The 21630-nt window shown below is 42.7% G+C and overlaps 1 protein-coding gene across 2 annotated transcripts; it reads right to left on the bottom strand.

Annotated features, from left to right (window-relative positions):
- Positions 1–273: 273 nt before the first annotated feature.
- LOC139367859 (lactate dehydrogenase A4) lies at positions 274–21342 on the bottom strand. Of its 2 annotated transcripts, none has more exons than XM_071106199.1 (8): positions 21032–21342; positions 6754–6879; positions 4268–4385; positions 3847–4020; positions 3335–3508; positions 3081–3198; positions 1314–1437; positions 274–742 (listed from the first exon to the last, which is right to left on the bottom strand). In XM_071106199.1, exons 2-8 carry the CDS (start codon positions 6877–6879, stop codon positions 578–580), a joined length of 999 nt encoding a protein of 332 aa, XP_070962300.1. In that variant the 5' UTR covers positions 21032–21342; the 3' UTR covers positions 274–577. The 2 variants fall into 2 exon arrangements, with proteins under 2 accessions (XP_070962300.1, XP_070962309.1); XM_071106208.1 differs by lacking the exon at positions 21032–21342 and adding an exon at positions 9021–11335 and having other exon boundaries at positions 6754–8979.
- Between the last annotated feature and the right edge of the window lie 288 nt (positions 21343–21630).

The following is a 21630-nucleotide window of genomic DNA, read 5'->3' on the forward strand; positions in this document are numbered from 1 at the left end:
AGCCGATGCTTGTTGTATGCAAAGAAACTGTCATGTTTTAGTTCTACAGTTTAGTTCTGCTATGTCATAATATGGACCCTATCGTTGATATCCCACCCTCTGACCTCAGTTGAGAGGAAGACCAGGGACCTCCATTTCACCTCATTGAATGAGATCCCTAATCTGCGAATGTGTAAAACCCTGCCTCAAACAACTGAATCGGATGCAATTCTAACATGTAAACACAACTACCATACAGGCATAGCATGCGCACACACGGAGAGAGAAAACAGATTGGTTGTTTCATCATCCTGGTAGTTTTATTTGGTTGGAGTAAATCGTATCGTATATCCAGATGGCACAGGGGGCTCTTTACAAGGTTTTTTTTGTTGTAATTTCGTCCTGATAAGTAACTTATCAGTCGACCATGAATGTCCATTATAGCCTCATGTGGAAGTCTTGTCACATTTTCGTAGACTAAAATGAAAAGTAATTTGCATTTGTCATAGTTTCAGGACATCTCATTATCATTGGTTTTAGTCTGGGAAAAATAGGTGATTGAGTATTGTCTCATTGCTGATAAAATGAACCCTCCGCTTTACAATGTGAGCTCTTTCTGTACGCCCCACAGGGTCTCGGCGCTGTTGATTAGTTGCTTCTCTTCCTCGGGCTTCAGGGTCATGTGGATGACGTCGGTCAGACCACTGTTGCCCAGCACGCATGGCACACTGAGGAACACCTCATCTTTCACACCGTGCATCCCCTGAGAGAGAGGGAAGAAGAGAGTCTGATTAGGGATGGATCGCAGGTGGACTGGTGTAATATTAGTGTGTGTGTCAAGTCCATACATCTGTGACCTTGACCTGTTTTGACTATGGTTGGCCCAAATAAAGCTATCAGATATGTCTGTATTTATGTATAAAGAAGAGCCAACTTAATCCTTATCTCTTCAGTCATAACACACATTAGGTATACAGTGTAGCAAATAGATTTCTTGAAAAACATTCATATAAATACTTTATTTGTGAGTGCTGGCTGTGTTTTTCATTCAAGTTGAGTTCACCCACTGCTATGCTACAACAACCAAAGATCCATCGATCTTCTTTAAACCCTCTTAGACCTGTTTGGTAATATATTATACCATTTACTCTACTGTATTTTTCCCCTGATTGGAACCACCAGGAGTGTTATGGATTCAGCACACTCTTAGCTATGAGTAGTATGGTAGTATATAAATTAATGCACTCGCTGTAAGTCATCCTGGATAAGACTGCTATAAAATGTAAATGTTTGGTATCAAGGCACATGTAGAGCATGGCTGATGGACTTCTTACCTGGACCAGGGTGGACACAGGGTGAACTTTGTGAAGGTTCTTCAGGATGCTCTCAACCAGGTCAGCGACAGACATGCCGATAGCCCAGGAGGTGTAACCCTTCAGCTTGATGACCTCATAGGCACTATATGACAGAGAGAGACACGAGGAGAAGAGTTTAACACATTTCAAATGTAATTTCGTAGGAAAAGTGCATAGGTTTTCCTATTGTGAATGCTAAGAACTACTACAGGAAAATACATTTAGAAAACAGCAGGGACAAATTCCCTTGAAACTAGTTAAAGTGGGTTGTGAATTACTTGTACTAACTTGTAATTAATAGTTATACCTTTACAGTCTGCAGCATTACATATCAACTTATCAACTTATCTGCTTTAGACCTAGATGCCAGGTAAAGACGTAACACAATGGCGTAGTCAGTACTTACTGTGCTAGTTCCAGTATGTTTCTGGCTCTTAGCCTAGGGCCAAATTCCATCCTCATTCCTCCAAACTCTATCGGATTTGATTGGGAGTGAAGTAATTTATTGATTCATTTGGAGTCAAACTCTAAGGACCAGTTTCCAATTAGGCCTAATTCTGAAAAAATAATATATTTTTTGGTGGGGAAGGAGGGGTATCTATCGGAACTTGTCCAATAAGAAATGGTAATTTTCCTTTTTAAAACGATCCTCGACAGATGTACATTATATATGTACAAGTATGTGGACACCCCTTCAAATTATTGGATTTGGCTATTTCAGGCACACCTGTTGATGACAAAAATCGAGCACACAGCCAGCAATGCTATCTCCATAAGAGATTCTGCCCTGCTAAAGCTGCCCTGGTCAACTGTAAGTGCTGTTATTGTGAAGTGAAAACATCTAAGAGCAACAACGGCTCAGCCGCGAAGTGGTAGGCCACACACACTCACAGAGTGGGACCGATGAGTGCTGAAGCGCGGACTACCCAGTTCCAAACTGCCTCTGGAAGCAATGTCAACACAAGAACTGTTCGTCGGGAGCTTCATGAAATGGCTATCCATAGCCGAGCAGCCACACACAAACCTAAGATCACCATGCGCAATGCCAAGCGTTGGCTGGAGTGTTGTAAAGCTCGCCGCCATTGGACTCAGGAGCAGTGGAAATACGTTCTCTGGAGTGATGAATCACGCTTCACCATCTAGCAGTCCGACGGATTTGGCGGATGCCAGGAGAATGCTACCTGCCCCAATGCATAGTGCCAACTGTACAGTTTGGTGGAGGATGAATAATGGTCTGGAGCTGTTTTTCATGGCTCGGGCTAGGCCCCTTATTTCCAGTGAAGGGAAATCTTAACACTACAGCATATGACATTCTAGACGATTCTGTGCTTCCAACTTTCTGGCAACAGTTTGAGTATGGCCCTTTCCTGTTTCACCATGACAATGCCCCCGTGCACAAAGCAAGGTCCGTACAGAAATGGTTTGTCGAGATCGGTGTGGAAGGACTTGACTGGGTGGCACAGAGCCCTGACTTAGACTGCGACCCTGGGCTAATCGTCCAACATCTGCTACCTGACCTCACTAACGCTCTTGTGGCTGAATGGAAGCAAGTCCCTGCCGCAATGTTCCAACATCTTGTGGAAAGCCTTCCCAGAAGAGTGAAAGCTGTCATATCAGCAAACGGGCCACCAAATGTATATTAATGCCCATTATTTTGGATTGAGATGTTTGACGAGCAGGTGTCCACATACGTTTGGTAATGTAGTGTAATTGAACAGATAGCGATGTGTGTTTTATAAGACTCACCCATCGACCACCATCTTGTGGAGATGCTTCCAGTCCTCCTTGTCTGCGTCTGTGCCCATGTGTGGGTTTAGGCCTTTCAGGGAAACACCAGCAACATTCACGCCACTCCATACGGGCACTGGGAGTAAGAAAAGAGACAGGTATCCAGTCAGTTACCTTTCTGTCATAGATACCAATGTCCATGAAGGTTTTCCATAATATGGTATGGACATAGAGACGGTTCCGGAGTGGATTTGAAGCCATAGCCAACATACCACTGGAGTCTCCGTGCTCTCCAATGATCCAGCCGTGGCAACTGGAGGGGTGAAGGTGCAGCTTCTCGCCCATAAGGTGGCGAAAACGACCGGAGTCCAGGTTGGTGCCGGAACCGATGACGCGGTGACGGGGGAAACCGCTCAGCTTCCAGGCCACGTAGGTCAGGATGTCAACTGGGATAGACAGAGGAGAGAAAGGAGAAAGGGGGGGTTACAAATGTTATCACAATTTGAGTTAAGAAAACAAACCCTAACCATACCCCTTAAATTACATTTTCATATGTATAAAGCCAGCATTGACTTTGCTAATTGGAGTATGGACTGTAGTTGTCAGCAAAAAGACCATGCAGTTGTTCCTGATAATGTAACCTGGCCCTGGAGAGCTACGGAGTGAGCAGGCCAGCACTAACATCTAATTCAAACCTGTCAATGACTTCGCACAATTCTAGAGTAATGATCAAGTCACTAGATCATGTTCAACCAAATTACTCCCTCCCGGCCTCCTCTTGTACCGGGGTTGGAGACGACCAGCAGGATAGCGTTGGGGCTGTACTTGACGATCTGGGGGATGATGAACTTGAAGATGTTGACGTTACGCTGCACCAGGTTCAGACGACTCTCGCCCTCCTGCTGACGAGCACCGGCGGTGACCACCACCACCTTGGAATGGGCGGTTGTACTGTAGTCTGGAGTGGGGGAGGACACACACAATGTAACCAGGGATTGATTATATAACAGTGGGCAACTCAAGGTAAGATGCACATTAAACACACCCAAATACAACCTAGGGTTCCGAGCACCTCCACAACAAATCAGTGTGTGTGCACAACTTGTTTGTGCATATGTGTGTTTGTGTCTTTGTGTGTGTGCACAACTCATTTGTGCGTGTGTGTGTGTTAGTGTGTGCGCATAAGTGTATGACTCCTCACTCACCCTTATCGCCCACAATCTTGTGGGTCTTGCAGAAGAGGCTGCCATGCTGCAGGTCCATGACCTCACCCTTCAGCTTTTCCTCCATCACATCAATCAGGCACAGCTCATCGCACAGGTCCTGGTCAACACAAGGCTTGTTAGGGTTCAGGAATATAATCCATATAGAAAAGGATATGGATATAATTAAGCGGCAGGATTCCCAGACACAAGATGAAGGCTAAAAATTAGCCTAAAAGCAATTTCACCATAGAAACTGCTTGTTAGTCCCTGACAAGGCTTAATCTGTGTCTGGGGAAACTGGCCCTATAAATCCACTCCATTTTACCACAATATTTAATAAAATAAAATATACAGTTCATTTCAGACATGGAGTGCAACGCTATATGGGTAAAATGAAGCGCAAATTAAAAGTAAGAATCTCTGAGCATCGTAGCACCATTAGGTGCAAAAACTCAACGTATCCAGTTGCAGCCTACTTTTTGGAAGCGAACCACTCAATTTCGTCCCTACGTTATATCGGCATCGAACACCTCACCCTTTCTAGGGGGTGACCTTGACAATTAATTGTAAAAACGAGAGGCTGCCTGGATCTTTAATTTAAAGACCCTTGCTCCCTTCGGTCTCGATGTAGACTTTGATCTGAAGCCATTCTTGTGATTATTGTGATTTTGCTATTCATTGTAAATGTTTGTAGGCCTATGTAGCCGAATTGTATCTGTGATCGTATGGTATCTATTCATGTTTTTTACATGTTCTATTTTTATCTGTAAATTAACCATTGATATCAAGCCACACCCAGCCATGATTACAGACACCTGTGTGTCCTTTGAAACTATATAAACTAGTGACCTGCAGGGTTTGTTGTTATACCCTGATGAAGACAGCTTGTCTGTTGAAAAGTTGGTTATTAGGTTATTAAATTATTGCGTCAGAGCTCCTAGTGTGTGCGACTCTCCTTTTCTTTTTAAAGTTATGTAGCTGTGGCCATCTGACGAGTATCAACAAGGGTTTTCTACAAAATAGCAACAACAGCGCAGATAGTTTGGAATCTAGACCATGAGCAATATGAACCGAAATGCATTGCCAAACAATGCTGCCACATTCTGGTTTGAAGTATTTTAGCAAGTCTGCGTGGCTGATGACTTCAAAGGTCTTGCTCTGAGAAAACTAAAGAGATTGACTGCTAACACTCTGTCCAGAGGTGCGTAAGTACTGTCGGTATGCAAACGATTAACAGTCCCAAGTGTGTGTCTGACCTTTTAAAGTTGGTGGTGTTGGTGCCTCTTGGGTAATCCAGGCAGATATTAGAGGGCCTTTTTACTGAAGAATGTTTGTTTTATATGATTTTATCTTGTTTTCATGTTTTGTGTATGATTTTCATGTATTGTGTAATTTAATTCTATAGATATTTATAGAGTAATTGTGGTTTATTAATGTATTCATGCAGGGCTCTTCTGCAAAAGACATCGTGGTCTCTGTGACTTCCAGGCTAAATAACAACAAAATCTCCCCCATCCCCAAATTCAGTCATTATTGCTATCTACCTAGCACATTGCTGTGAATCACAGGGAGTTCCTCTCTTCTAAACTTCTCTGTGATATTGTGCTCCATACTGTCAAAAATGAGTTTCATTTAAGAAGACCACGAGTGGGGCTTTAATTGCTCAATCTAATTTTGTGATGATTCAAAGAAAATATGTCCGTAGGCCTAACATAACATGCTCAAACACTTTTGAAAAGACTTAAACACCTGCAAATTATCGCAACATCAAAGTGTCACCAACAAAAATGTCAAAAATAGGCCCATAGCAAATGCAGCATATGACATCAATACATTTTTATGTGCAAATTGCACTTTTCGGTAGTTCTTAATTAAAGCATGCCATTCCATGAGAGCAGCATTTATTTTTCAACTTTAAGCAATGAGCCCAATCAGTCCTCCATGACAAAAAAAATTAACAGAGTAGGCTAATAAGCCCTTAGCTGACAAAACTCTGCTCTGTGGAAGTCAGATCTTAGTTCTTAATTGTTGGCTTATGGCAAATCTATATTTCAATATTTCCAAGACCTATTCTTAAAGATCAAGTGATATCAAAGTCATTGGAATGACTGAAAATCTGACCACTTTTTTTATGTAAAAATATTGCCTAATCATATTATCTGTAGTAGAAAGCAATGGGTTAAAATAAGCCTACATAACCAACCCATAAATTAATATGCAACATCCATTTATGGCCAGCTATGTAAACTCTAACACTGATTTATCCTGCAATAGATGTGATTCAATTGGTAATATTCATTATTGTATTCTTCTAATGCCTCGTAAGGGAAAGTAATCTAAAAGTAATCAGATTACGTTACTGAATTTGTGTAATCCAAAAGGTATGTTACTGATCAACATTTGGGACACGAGTAATTGTAACAGATTACATTTAGAAAGTCACATACTCAACCCTGATCATACCTTACCCCCTCCATCGGTCTTACCTTGAGCAGGACGCTGACTGCGGAGGCCATGCCAACCATGCCGACGCCAACCACTGTCACCTTGCTTCGGGAGCCAACGGGCTCACCAGCCAACACATGGGTGATCAGCTTCTCCTTAGTGGTCATCTGAGAGACATAAAAAGGAAGAGAGAGGGTCAGTCTGATCCCTTTAGTTTTCCTTCAGTACATCCTCTCAGAGCAAGAAACAGCACTGTGCTCTGGTACCTACTTTTCTCTACTGCTAATACGAATAACTGCTAATATATGTATATCACTCCACGCCTCTTCACCATGCTAGCTAATGTGTGGTGAGCATTCTGGCACAAAATGGTTGTGTGCATCATCATGGTGGTGGGTAAGGTGAGTTTCCCCCTTACTATGTAAAGCAGTTTGAGTACCTCAGTTCGTAGAAAGACCAGAACAACAGCAAAGGACCTTGAAGATGCTGGAAGAAACAGGTACAAAATTATCTATATCCATAGTAAAACGAGTCCTATATCGACATAACCTGAAAGGCCGCTAAGCAAGGAAGAAGCCACTGCTCCAATCCGCCATGAAAAAAAGCCAGAGTACGGTTTGCACATGGGGACAAAGACTACTTTTTGGAGAAATGTCCTCTGGTCTGATGAAACAAAAATAGAACTGTTTGGCCATAATGACCATTGTTATGTTCGGAGGAATAAGGGGGAGGCTTGCAAGCCGAAGAACACCATCCCAACCATGAAGCACGGGGGTGGCAACATCATGTTGTCGGGGTGCTTTGCTGCAGGAGGGACTGGTGCACTTCACAAAATAGATGGCAACATGAGGAAGGAAAATTATGTGGATATATTGAAGCAACGTCTGAAGTCATCAGTCAGGAAGTTAAAGCTTGATCGCAAATGGGTCTTCCAAATGGACAATGACCCCAAGCATACTTCCAAAGTTGTGGCAAAATGGCTTAAGGACAACAAAATCAAGGTATTGGAGTGGCCATCACAAAGCCCTGACCTCAATCCTATAGAATATTTGTGGGCAGAACTGAAAAAGTTTGTGCGAGCAAGGAGGCCTACAAACCTGACCAGCTCTGTCAGGAGGAATGGGCCAAAATTCACCCAACTTATTGTGAGAAGCTTGTGGAAGGCTACCCAATACATTTAACCCAAGTTAAACCATTTAAAGGCCATGGAAGACTATTGCCGCAGCTGCCAGGGGTGTCAAATCTCCTCCCCAAAAGCACATTTATGGAACGTATTGGTTCCCCTGCCAATCATCAGAGTGCCGTTTGAATTCATCGCTATTCATCGCCATCTCCAAAACGTCCAGAGAACACCAGTACATGGATGTGGATAGGGGCTGCTCCTTCTGCTGTTTCCTGAAGTCCACGATCAGCTCCTTTGTTTTGTTGACATTGTGTGAGAGGTTATTCTCCTCACCTCCTCCCTGTAGGCTGTCTCGTCATTGTTGGCATTCAGGCCTACTACTGTTGTGATGTTTGCTAACTTGATGATTGTCCCTAGAATTTCTAAGCAAACAGCTGGAGGCAGGTCTTTCTCCTATAGAGCTCCATTTTTATGGAATGGTCTGCCTACCCTTGTGAGAGACGCAGACTCAGTCTCAACCTTTAAGTCTTTATTGAAGACTCATCCCTTCAGTAGGTCCTATGATTGAGTGTAGTCTGACCCAGGAGTGTGAAGGTGAACGGAAAGGCACTGGAGCAACGAACCACCCTTGCTGTCTCTGCCTGGCCGGTTCCCCTCTCTCCACTGGGATTCTCTGCCTCTAACCCTATTACAGGGGCTGAGTCACTGGCTTACTGGTGCTCTTCCATGCCATCCCTAGGAGGGGTGCGTCACTTGAGTGGGTTTAGTCAGTGACGTGGTCTTCCTGTCTGGGTTGGCGCCCCCCCCTTGGGTTGTGCCGTGGCTGAGATCTTTGTGGGCTATACTCGGCCTTGTCTCAGGATGTTAAGTTGGTGGTTGAAGATATCCCTCTAGTGGTGTTGGGGCTGTGCTTTGGCAAAGTGGGTGGGGTTATATCCTGCCTGTTTGGCCCTGTCCGGGGGTAACATCGGGTGGGGCCACAGTGTCTCCTTACCCCTCCTGTCTCAGCCGCCAGTATTTATGCTGCAGTAGTTTGTGTCGGGGGGCTAGGGTCAGTCTGTTATATCTGGAGTATTTCTCCTGTCTTATCCGGGGTCCTGTGTGAATTTAAGTATGCTCTCTCTCTAATTCTCTTTCTTTCTCTCTCTCGGAGGACCATGCCTCAGGACTACCTGGCATGATGACTCCTTGTTGTCCCCAGTCCAACTGGCTGTGCTGCTGCTCCAGTTTCAACTGTTCTGCCTGCGGCTATGGAACCCTGACCTGTTTATTGATTACTATTATTTGACCATGCTGGTCATTTATGAACATTTGAACATCTTGGCCGTGTTCTATTATAATCTCCACCTGGCACAGCCAGAAGAGGACTAGCCACCCCTCATAACCTGTTTCCTCGCTAGGTTTCCTCAGGTTTTGGCCTTTCTAGGGAGTTTTTCCTAGCCACCGTGCTTCTACACCTGCATTGCTTTCTGTTTGGGGTTTTAGGCTGGGTTTCTGTACATCACTTTGATATATCAGCTGATGTAAGAAGGGCAATATAAATACATTTGATTTGAGGCGTGCGTGGCCACTCAGTCATGGGTGAACAGGGAGTACAGGAGGGGGCTGAGCACTCATCCTTGTGGGGCCCAAGTGTTGAGGATCAGGGAAGTAGAGGTGTTGTTTCATACCTTCACCACATGGAGGCAGCCTGTCAGGAAGTCCAGGACCCAGTTGCACAGGGCGGGGTTCAGACCCAGGGCTCTCAAGCTTAATGATGAGCTTGGTCACTTGAACACTATGGTGTTGAATGCTGAGCTATGGTCAATGAACAGCATTCTTACATAGGTATTCCCCTTGTCCAGATGGGATATGGCAGTGTGCGATGGCGATTGCATCGTCTGTGGATCTATTGGGACGATAAGCAAATTGAAGTGGGTCTAGGGTGTCAGGTAAGGTAGAGGTGATATGATCCTTGACTAATCTTTCAAAGCACTTCAGGATGACATAAGTGAATGCCATGGGAAGATAGTCATTTAGATCAGTTACCTTTGCTTTCTAGGGTACAGGAACAATGGTGGATATCTTGAAGCATGTGGGGACAGCAGACTGGTTTGGGAAGAGATTGAATATGTCCGCAAACACTCCAGCCAGCTGGTCTGCGCATGACTGAGGACGCGGCTAGCAATGCCGTCTGGGCCGCCAGCCTTGCGAGTGTTTTACTCACGTCAACCACATAGGAGAGCCCACAGTCATTGGGTAGCGGGCCGAGTCTGTGGCACTGTGTTATCCTCAAAGCTGGCAAAGAAGGTGTTTAGCTTGTCCGGAAGCAGGACGTCGGTGTGGCTGGTTTTCCCATTGTTGTCAGTGATTGTCTGTAGGCCCTGCCACATATGTCTCGTGTCTGAGCCCATGAATTGCGGCTCCGCTTTGTCTCTATACTGACTTTTTTCTCAAAACTGACACTGTTTGTATTTGGCCACATTCCCAGTCACCTTGCCATGGTTAAATGTGATGGTTCACGCTTACAGTTTTGTGCAAATGCTGCCATTTATCCATGGTTTCTGGTTAGGGTAGGTTTTAGGGTAGGCACAGTGTGGTACAACATCTCCTATACACTTCCTGATAAACTCAGTCACCATATCAGTATATACGTCAATGTCATTCTCGGAGGCTACCCGGAACATATCCCAGTCCGCATGATCAGAACAATCTTGAAGCGTGGATTACTCACCACATTTTATACACTGCAGTGCTATATAGCTGTAGCTTATGCTTTTAGTACTTGAATCATCCTCTGATCCTTTGATTGGATGGACAACATGTCAACTCATGCTGCAAGATCTCTGATAGGTTGGAGGACCTCCTCCAGAAGATGTCATAATTACTGAGTAAGTCTATGGAAGTGGGTGAGAACCATGAGCCTCCTAGGTTTTGCATTGAAGTCAATGTACCCAGAGGAGGATGGAAATTAGCTCTCCTCCAGCTACACCATGGTGCTACCCTTTCCATTATGGATACATTTAAGGAAAGTGGTTCTGCTTTCGTGGTTTTCACTTTTACCCAAGATGGTGATTTTGAGTAACTTATATATCATTATGATTACAGCTTTAGTTTTGATTGTGGCTGATGAAAAAGCAGCCAGTTTGTACAAATGGTTTCTTCTATGTGTGTCCTTTTGGAACAGGTGTGTTTCTTGGACCATTGCTATATTAATATGGTTTCTTGCTAGGATATCAAGACTGATGGAATATTTGATCGAACTATTAAGGCCTTTCAAATTCCAAGAGATAATAGCTGGCGGTGCCATTTAAAAAAATATGTATAATGTATTATTAATGATGTAAATGTTATCTTTAGTGTTAATAAGCCCATGGATGTGAAACAAAAAACAGGACCCACAGGGAAACTCACACATTAGTCGTTCCCCACCCAGAAACCCTTCCATGTTAACCATTCCCCCCTTCCCTTCAGTAGTGTAAATGGAGGGGGACAACCATTAATATAAAAAAGGAATTGTGTGGAAGACCATATGGGACTGGACATCTATCCTTAACAGTAGTACAATAAAAATAGTAATGGAATAGCTTTGCATCCCTATATTTAGCCCATATAGGGATGCAATGCACTGTATACCCACAAGGAAGCAACACCAGTCTGTATGACACATCAATATAATGTCCATTGTTCAGTAATTGGCGTGGTGTCATCATTGTCTAAAGGTCCTGGACCATAGGCAATATAATGAAAACAAAGGCCAATTTCAGCAATAATAATAACGATAAAAATAACAGTGTTCCTTTTACCCAATTGATGGGGTGTCTTCATAATTGTCTTATGCTGAGGGCAGCATCACTTCCATAGGCTAGGCTGTGTGATTGTGCATAGATAGCATACCTGAATATTGAGCCAGTCAAACTGGGGTTAACCTAGATCTGTCAGCTCGTCCCATTGTGTGATGGGCTTGATGTGATTCTCGAAAGTCTTGAGCCTCATTGGCAGTTGAAAGTGTGTGTGTGTTGTATTCTGAAAGATGAAAATACATTTTGCAGAGTGGATGAAGCCGCATCTCAGGTTTAGCTTGTGTAGCTGGGATCTCACCTCGTTGTAAGTCGCCCTCTATTTCAACAGTTCGGCACTCAAATCTAGGTAGATGCTAATCCTCTTTTCCACATAGGTCAGAGCCGCCGATTCTGCTGCAAGGTGAACACTTTGCATTTGTACTTATCCACAGTTTAAGTCAAATCAAACACCGGGATAGGTTATAGAGAGGACCTGTGCGTTGTGCAATGTTTATCAGTGGCATTGGACCAAACTTCTACTGCCAAACAGTTAATAGAAAAGATTCCCGCCTCCACACCAGTTTCAAGTCCTGTGACGGGGACACTGAATTTACAGGAATGATTTGAGTAATTCTGTTGAATTTTTTAGGAGAATAATTTCCAGGTCATGGAGTCACCACACATTTGCCGCTGTCTCCAAACTTTCCACTTTTGTTGAGTAGGTATCCACTTTAGAAGTGAGCAGTGCCAGCGATTCATTTACTGGCTTAATTGCAAGTTTAGGGCAGAGGCACTTTCCTCATGAACAATCTCGCGGATAGTAGTGGGCAACTCTTTCTGTTGTCGGGTGTTGATAGCAGCTATGTTCCCACAGGTGAATTGTAAACGGACATAATATGCCAGCTGCTGGAGCGAAATAGACTTGCTTTGTTCATTTAATACAGTGAACGTCCCACACCTTAATATGGTGTTATACACTGACAATATCTTTCCATGAATTAGACTGACCAGGTCAATGAAGGTGAAAGCGATGATCCCTTATTGATGTCACCTGTTAAATCCACTTCAATCCGTGTAGATGAAGGGGAGGAGACAGGTTAAAGGATTTTTAAGCCTCAGTGGGTGAATGGGCAAGACAAAATATTTAAGTGGTATGGCAGTATTTGTTTTAGGGATCCCCATTAGTTACTGCCAAGGCAGCAGCTACTCTTCCTGGGGTCCAAACACATTAAGGCACTTTCATTACACATAAAATAAAAGATTAAACAGTACATAATATAACGTTATTACGCCACTTCAAATATACAATACAAAATGTATAATACCACCATACAACAATTTTACTATGTGTGTGTTGAGTCTGAGTGCTAGCGCCTGTGTGTGTCTGTACCTGTGTGTGTGTGTGTGTGTGTCTCTCTTCAACAGTCCCGCTGTTCCATAAGATGTTTTTTTATCAGTTTTTAAATCTGATTCTACTGCTTGCATCAGTTACCTGATGTGGAATAGAGTTCCATGTAGTCATGGCTCTATGTAGTACTGTGTGCCTCCCATAGTCTGTTCCAGTGGTGGAAAAAGTACCCACTTGTCATATTTAAGTAAAAGTAAAGATACCTTCATAGAAAATGACTCAAGTTAAAGTGAAAGTCACAGAGTAAAATACTACTTGAGTAAACGTCTAAAGTCTAAAAGTATTCGGTTTAAAATGTACTTAACTATCAAAAGTACAAGTATAAATAATTTTTAAATTCCTTATATTAAGCAGTGCTTTTCTTGTTTTTTAAATTTACGGATAGACAGGGGCACACTTCAACACTCAGACATCAGTAACAAACTAAGCGTTTGTGTTTAGTGAGTCTGCCAAATCGAAGGCATTAGGGATGACCAGGGATGTTCTCTTGATAAGTGTGTGAATTAGACAATTTTCCTGTCCTGTAAGCATTCAAAATGTTGCTAGTACTTTTGGGTGTCAAGGAAAATGTAAGGAGTAAAAAGTATAATATTTTCTTTAGTAATGTAGTGAAGTAAAAGTTGTCAAGAATATAAGTAGTAAAGTATAGATACCCCAACAAACTACTTAAGTAGTACTTTAAAGTATTTTTACTTAAGTACTTTCCACCACTGGTCTGTTCTGGACTTGGGGATTGTGAAGAGACCTCTGGTGGCATGTCTTGTGTGGTATGCATGGGTGTCTGAGCTGTTTGCTAGTAGTTTAAACAGACAGCTTGGTGCATTCAGCTAGTCAACACTTTTTTACAAAATAAGTAGTGAAGTCGATCTCTCCTCCACTTTGAGTCATGAGAGATTGACTTGCATATCATTAATGTTAGCTCCATGTGTACATTTACTGGCCAGCCGTGCTGCCCTGTTCTGAGCCAGTTGTAATTTTCATTAGTCTCTCTTTGTGGCAGCTGACCCGACTACTGAACAGTAGTCCATGTGTGACAAAACTACGGCCTTTAGGACCTGCCTTGTTGATAGTGTTGTTAAAAGGCAGAGCTGCGCTTTATTATGGACAGACTTCTCCCCATCTTAGCTACTGTGGTATCAGTATGTTTTACAGTATCTGGTAAAACACAATTTTTCCCAAAAGTTTACTAAGGGTTGGTAACAGGCTGATTGGTCGGCTGTTTGAGCCAGTAAGGTGGACTTTACTATTGTTAGGTGACTTTTGCTTCCCTCCAGGTCTGAGGAGACGAACTCTCTAGTAGGCTTAAATTGAAGATGTGGCAAATAGGAGTGGCAGGTGATCTTGTTTGTGTCAAGAACTGCAACGCTGCTAGGTTTTCACACTCAAGTGTTGGCTGCTTTTCCTTCACTCTATGGTCCAACTCATCCCAAACAATCGCAATTGGGTTGATGTTGGGGGATTGTGGAGGCCAGATCATCTGATGCAGCACTCCATCACTCTCCTTCTTGGTCAAATAGCCCTTGCACAGCCTGGAGGTGTGTTGGGTCATTGTCCTGTTGAAAAACAAATGATTGTCCCTCTAAGCCCAAACCAGATGGGATGGCGTATCGCTGCAGAATGCTGTGGTAGCCATGCTGGTTAAGTGTGCCTTGAATTCAAAAATAAATCACAGACCGTGTAACCAGCCAATCACCCCCACACCATAACACCACCACCTCCACGCTTTACGGTGGGAAATACACATGCGGAGATCATCCATTAACCCACACAGTGTCTCACAAAGACATGGCGGTTGGACGCAAAAATCTCCAATTTGGACTCTAGACCAAAGGACACATTTCCACCAGTCTAATTTCCATTGCATGTGTTTCTTGGCCCAAGCAAGTCTCTTCTTCTTATTGGTGTCCTTTAGTAGGGGTTTCTATGCAGCAATTTGACCATTAAGGCCTGATTCATGCAGTCTCCTTTGAACAGTTGATGCTGAGATGTGTCTGTTACTTGAACTCTGTGAAGCATTTACTTGGGCTGCAATTGCTGAGGCTATTAACTCTAATGAAATTATTCTCTGCAGCAGTTAACTCTAGGTCTTCCTTTCCTGTGGTGGTCCTCATGAGAGCCAGTTTCATCATAGCATCAATAACCATTCATTTATGGTTTTTGCAACTGCACTTGAAGAAACATTCAAGTTTCTCTTTTCTTATTTGAGCTCTTCTTGCCATAAATATGGTCACATTGGTCTTTTGCCAATTATGGCTATCCTCTGTATACCACACCTACCTTGTCACAACACAACTGATTGGCTCAAACACATTAAGAAGGAAAGACATTCCACAAATTTACATTTAAGAAGGCACACCTGTTAATTGAAATGCATTCTAGGTGACCACCTCATGAAGCTCGTTAAGAGAATGCCAAGAGTGTGCAAAGCTGCCAAGGCAAAGGGAGGCTATTTGAAGAATATCAAATATCAAATATATTTATATTTATATTTATATATTTTTTTGGTTAGTACATGATTCGATATATGTTATTTCATAGTTTTGATGTCTTCACTTATTCTACAATGTAGAAACTAGTAAAAATAAAAACAGCCCTTGAATGAGTAGGTGTTCAAAAATGTTTGACCGGTAGTGTATATATTCATTTTGTATTTTTAGTCCTTAGATTCTGTCATTTCAGAGGCTACTATGAATTGGATATTGTTAGCTTTAAAAAAATAAAAGCATGAGCTTTTTTATCTTTTCTATGGAGTTAGCATCCCCACATTGTTTAGTAACAAGGCATTTTCAACTCAATTACTTTCCTTTTATCATATTTAAAATGTCTTGGTTGCGAACAGTAAGTTATTTTGCCCAACTCTGCAGGCCATCATTCAATCCTCATCTTCCGTTCGACCGACAGCGATGCTGGGTCTCCATAGCAATGCTTATCTATCTCTCACCCTCTGCCTGGACCTGTTTCTGGTTGCCTAGGCTCACTGTTATGGGGTGGCGATTGCATCATGGGCACTATTTATTATTTCTGGTTCTTGATGACTTAGCCACTCCAGCATTGTGTGAATATGGACACAGGCATGTACAGATCTTAATTATCACAGAAAATATTCCTGAGCAAAAGCAAATTCAAATGTTGAAACGGTCAAAAAACATAGTTCTCCTTCTCTCCATGCGGGGGCAGAGCAAAGCCAGTGGCATGTCGTTAGGAAATATTGAAAAAAGGATGAGACCTAGACAGCTGCCTTGGAAGTCTTGATTCTACCTAGATTATGTTGGAGATCTGAGGACTGAGCTCACACACTGGAGGGGCTGGTTATTTCTTTGTCAGCACGGAGCACACGATTAGGCCTATATCAGAGACTACAGAGTGGATAAAGAAAGGGAGAGAGTCTAATACCAAAACACAGTAGATTCTGTGGCTGTGAAATCATTGAGCAATATAGGTAGCTATTTTGTGTCCTGCTTCTTTATAACATGAAAATGCCCACTACAATAGAAGCTTTATAAAAGAGTAACTACAGGGTGCCATTTAGCTATTACTTGGTGCAATTTGGAAAAACAATACTTTCAAAAGAATAGGCATTTAAGATAAGTTCCTGTTTCTACATTGCTTAGTGTTGCACAAAGTGTTGATGTCGACATAACATTACCCATTGGAGAAGAGGTGTATCCAGTAGTAAAAATAATACTTAGAGCTTTAATAACTGAAAGTGGTACTGTACGAGAGAGAAAGTGGACAAGAGAGGGAGGGGGAAGAGAGAGTATGGGGTATCCATGTGCTGGCACCAAACTTCACCATCAGTCTAAGTTCAAATCTTGAAGCCATCACACCTGTTACCATACTATTAATTCACTACTCGTCGAATGAGCCGGGGGTATTCAGGTCTGATCTTCCTCTGGTGAAGGACCGTTGCACGATGACATTATCATATATCGCGGTACAGTATACTGTGACATTCACTTTACTTGAAAATGAGAATATTTCCCAAATGGCACCCTATTTCCTATATAGTGCACTACTTCTGACGAGGGCCCATATGGCTCTTGTCAAAAGTAGTTCACTATGTAGAAAATAGGGTACCATTTGGGACAATCTCATAGCCACTGTCGCTCGCATGTGGCTGGTAACAAGAGCACTTGAAAACCCAACCAACATGCCAGTGAGCACTCAGCGAGCTCCAATTGGTGTCAAGTGTCACAGCAGATGTTCACAGTAGGTCATTCATGTGCTCTGACCCTCAAGGCCCATGGGTTTGAATACTCGTGTTATAGGTCATATGTCACCCATATGGTAAGAAGTCTAAGAAGATTATTAAGGACCTTAGCCACCCGAGTCACAGCCTGTTCAGAGTACAGGTGCATTCAAGCTGGGAACAAGAGACTGATAAACAGATTCTGTCCCCAGACCATCAGACTGTTAAACAGCCACCACTAGACGGCCTCCGCCCAGTACCCTGCCCTCTGCCCAGTACCCTACAGTCGTGGCCAAAAGTTTTGAGAATGACACAAATATTAATTTTCACAGTCTGCTGCCTCAGTTTGTATGATGGCAATTTGCATATACTCCAGAATGTTATGAAGAGTGATTAGATGAATTACAATTAATTGCAAAGTCCCTCTTTGCCATGCAAATGAACTGAATCCCCAAAAAACATTTCCACTGCATTTCAGCCCTGCCACAAAAGGACCAGCTGACGTCATGTCAGTGATTCTCTCGTTAACACAGGTGTGAGTGTTGACAAGGACAAGGCTGGAGATCACTCTGTCATGCTGAGTTCGAATAACAGACGGGAAGCTTCAAAAGGAGGGTGGTGCTTGGAATCATTGTTCTTCCTCTGTCGACTGTGGTTACCTGCAAGGAAACACGTGCACAAAAAGGGCTTCACAGGCAAGGATATTGCTACCAGTAAGATTGCACCTAAATCAACCATTTATCGGATCATCAAGAACTTCAAGGAAAGCGGTTCAATTGTTGTGAAGAAGGCTTCATGGCGCCCAAGAAAGTCCAGCAAACGCCAGGACCGTCTCCTAAAGTTGATTCAGCTGTGGGATCGGGGCACCACCACTACAGAGCTTGCTCAGGAATAGCAGCAGGCAGGTGTGAGTGCATCTGCACACACAGTGAAGACTTTTGGAGGATGGCCTGGTGTGAAGAAGGGCAGCAAAGAAGCCACTTCTCTCCAGGAAAAACATCAGGGACAGACTGATATTCTGCAAAAGGTACAGGGATTGAACTGCTGAGGACTGGGGTTATGTCATTTTCTCTGATGAATCCCCTTTCCGATTGTTTGGGGCATCCGGATAAAAGCTTGTCCGGAGAAGGCAAGGTGAGGGCTACCATCAGTCCTGTGTCATGCCAACAGTAAAGCATCCTGAGACCATTCATGTGTGGGGTTGCTTCTCAGCCAAGGGAGTGGGCTCACTCACAATTTTGCCTAAGAACACAGCCATGAATAATGGTATCAACACATTCCCGAGAGCAACTTCTCCCAGCCATCCAGGAACAGTTTGGTGGCGAACAATGCCTTTTCCAGCATGATGGAGCACCTTGCCATAAGGCAAAAGTGATAACTAAGTGGCTCGGGGAACAAAACCATCAATATTTTGGGTTCATGGCCAGGAAACTCCCCAGACCTTAATCCCATTGAGAACTTGTGGTCAATCCTTAAGAGGCGGGTGGACAAACAAAAACCCACAAATTCTTATGAACTCCAAGCATTAATTATGCAAGAATGGGCTGCCATCAATCAGGATGTGGCCCAGAAGTTAATTGACAGCATGCCAGGGCAGATTGCAGAGGTCTTGAAAAATAAGGGTCAACACTGCAAATATTGACTCTTTGCATCAACTTAATGTAATTGTCAATAAAAGCCTTTGACACTTGTGAAATGCTTGTAATTATACTTCAGCATTCCATAGTAACATCTGACAACAATATCTAAAGACACTTAAGCAGCAAACTTTGGAAATTAATATTTGTGCCATTCTCAAAACTTTTGGCCACGACTGTACTCTGCCACTTTGTCACTGTCACTAGCCGGCTACCATCGGGTACTCTACCATGCACCTTGGGGACTAAACACTGGTCACTTTAATAAGGTTGACATATTATTTATCCACATCAAGTAACTCTACTACTGTACTAAATGTTTGATTTTATTAAAATTGTTATTATTGTGTGCTTATTTGACATTTACTGCGTTGATTGATAGGGGCTAGGAACCTAAGCTTGTCGCTGCACCTGCGATAACACCTGCTAAGTGTGTATGCAACAAATTAAAATGTAATTTACGAACTCGTCTTCAGGCAGTGCCGGTCATTAAGGAGTGGGATATTCCCACTCCCTTTGTGTTTTTCTGTGTTTCTTGGATAGGAGGAGAGAAAAAGTGCTGTGTGAGATTCAAACTCATGCTCATAATGCTATCCAGAGGCAGCGGCTTAGCCCACTGAACCACCCCAGGCCACAGTGTGCCAGTTCTGACTCAGTCTGACGACAGTCAATCTATCTGTTGCTCCAAACATCTGGGTCAAAGTCTTGCCTATCTCCCAGCCTCTAATTTGTTTTTCTGCTGTGGGTCATAAAAGACACCTGACAAGACTATATGACACCGCTTGTTGACATGAAAGCAATGAGAGACTGGCCCAGTTCAAATAGTCTTGATATCATTCCTATAAAATCATGTTAGATCAGTTACTTTTGTAAGGATTGGAGGAAAGAAGGAAAAATGCATTTTAGCATATTCGAACAGAGACAACATTTTTAGCCTGGTCCCAAATCTGTTTGTGCTCTTGCTAAATCCATTGCTCATTTTTCAAGCCAAACATGGCGTGGATGCTAGAGTTCTTTAAAAGGATACATTCCATGGCTACCATTATTTAATTACCCAAGTAAAGTTATAAAACAATGTCTGGCATAAACTCAGTGCAGAACTATGATTTAAGGATACACACATCAAACCAAGTGGTCTTGTGCAGGAAAGCTAATAAACTAACATTACCAAGATGCATTGCAACTCAGATGGGCATGGCTCTTGGCACAATCTAGTCCTTTTTTTATTGTCTGAAAAGATATAGCAAGCTCTTCATATCTGTCAGTTTGTGGCAGTCCCAGATGAAATAAAACAATTTAGCAAATTAGTAATATATGTTATATTTGTTAACTTTAGTGGATAGGTGGAAATGTACAGAGCTTAGAAATATTGGCAAAATAAGCTGGATAATAATTAAGACCTTCCATAATAAGGACATGTTGTACTATTAGACAGTAGCCTAGTTGGCCATTTCACAAATGATCAATATTCAGCCTATTTACTAGTAGGTCTAAGGCCTATTACTAGTCTTATTCAAAATGTTTAGCATAAACAATTAAAATGCTTAATACAGCAACAGGCTGCATACAGATTGAGGTAGAGCAGTAGACTTTTCAGAGTGATATACATTGCCTCTAGGGTACCATAATTACCAATATTACTGTACATCTAACCTTTTCGCTGGTTATGACCAGACTGAAGTTGCCCAAATGAACCACCGTAAAGACAAATCACAAAAGTCTGGCAAACATGTAATGCTCTGTATCAAGAGTCTCATATTCTCACACTCTTTCCACATTCAAAGACTTGCGCAACTGGAGGAAATGTGTATGCCTACTTTTACAACAATTTGTGATAATCTAGTTTTCAAACATCTGCTTCCTAGAAACCAATCACTGAATATGCTTAAGAAACTGCTAGATAATTGATAAATGTGACACACCCCTCTCTGTGAGCACAAGGCATCTCCATCACTTAACATTGTAGCAATAAGTAAGCAGAGTATACTTCTCAAGTTCAAGTCCACCTAGTCAACCTCAAGTCACCGTAAACCTATCAGCTGTAAAACATGACCATTGATCATGCCCTTATAAAACTTTTATATTTCACTTCATAAACCAACTACTGCAGGCCATTATTCCCCAAATTTTGTCAAAACACATAACATCTTGTCTGACGTTTTCCCATTAGGCCTACTTGATCACAAAATCCGATGTCTCACCTTGAAGGTTTCGTGAAAGTGACGTGGAAACAACACTGAAATGCGAGTTGGAATGTCTTTGGCTGGCCTCTTCCCTGGCTGGATGCAGCTTTTCTATGGCACTGGTGTGTGTGAGGGAGGTTCCCGGTATTTAAGCAGCAGAGCGGTGCACGGTAAACGCTGCGTGATTACATGACACACTGGGAGGGTCCCCGGTGTCTCGTGTTAAATGTCATGTCCATGCAGAGCGAATGTGCTATGGGATGGAGAAGCCACTCACTGTGGCACAAGGAACGGGGTGGGGTCAGCTGTGGGCAGGCTCACCAACGACTAGCACAAAGCTCAGACACCAATGCATACCGTACATGCCACTAAGGGTCTCTTCACAGTCCCCAAGTTCAGAACGGACTCTGAAAAACGCACAGTAGTACACAGCGACATGACTACATGGAACTCTATTCCACATCAAGTAACTCATGCAAGCAGTAAATTCTGATATTTTTTTTTGTAAAACTACACCTTATAGAACAATGTAAAGCATATACTGGTCAGTAGTTCTGTGGTTATCAGTAGTTTTTGTAGGCATGTGTCTGGTCCAGTATGTGTGGTCAGTAGTTGGG

The sequence above is a fragment of the Oncorhynchus clarkii genome, chromosome 2 (assembly GCF_045791955.1).
Source record: "Oncorhynchus clarkii lewisi isolate Uvic-CL-2024 chromosome 2, UVic_Ocla_1.0, whole genome shotgun sequence".
Lineage (NCBI taxonomy): Eukaryota > Metazoa > Chordata > Actinopteri > Salmoniformes > Salmonidae > Oncorhynchus > Oncorhynchus clarkii.

Excerpts from the sequence above, each read along its gene's own strand:
- LOC139367859 (XM_071106199.1), bottom strand. The coding sequence starts at position 6,879 with ATGACCACTAAGGAGAAGCTGATCACCCATGTGTTGGCTGGTGAGCCC. Across the intron at positions 4,386-6,753 it reads CAGTCAGCGTCCTGCTCAAG|GACCTGTGCGATGAGCTGTG; the intron begins GTAAGACCGATG and ends TGTGTTGACCAG. Across the intron at positions 1,438-3,080 it reads CACAAGATGGTGGTCGATGG|TGCCTATGAGGTCATCAAGC; the intron begins GTGAGTCTTATA and ends TCTGTCATATAG.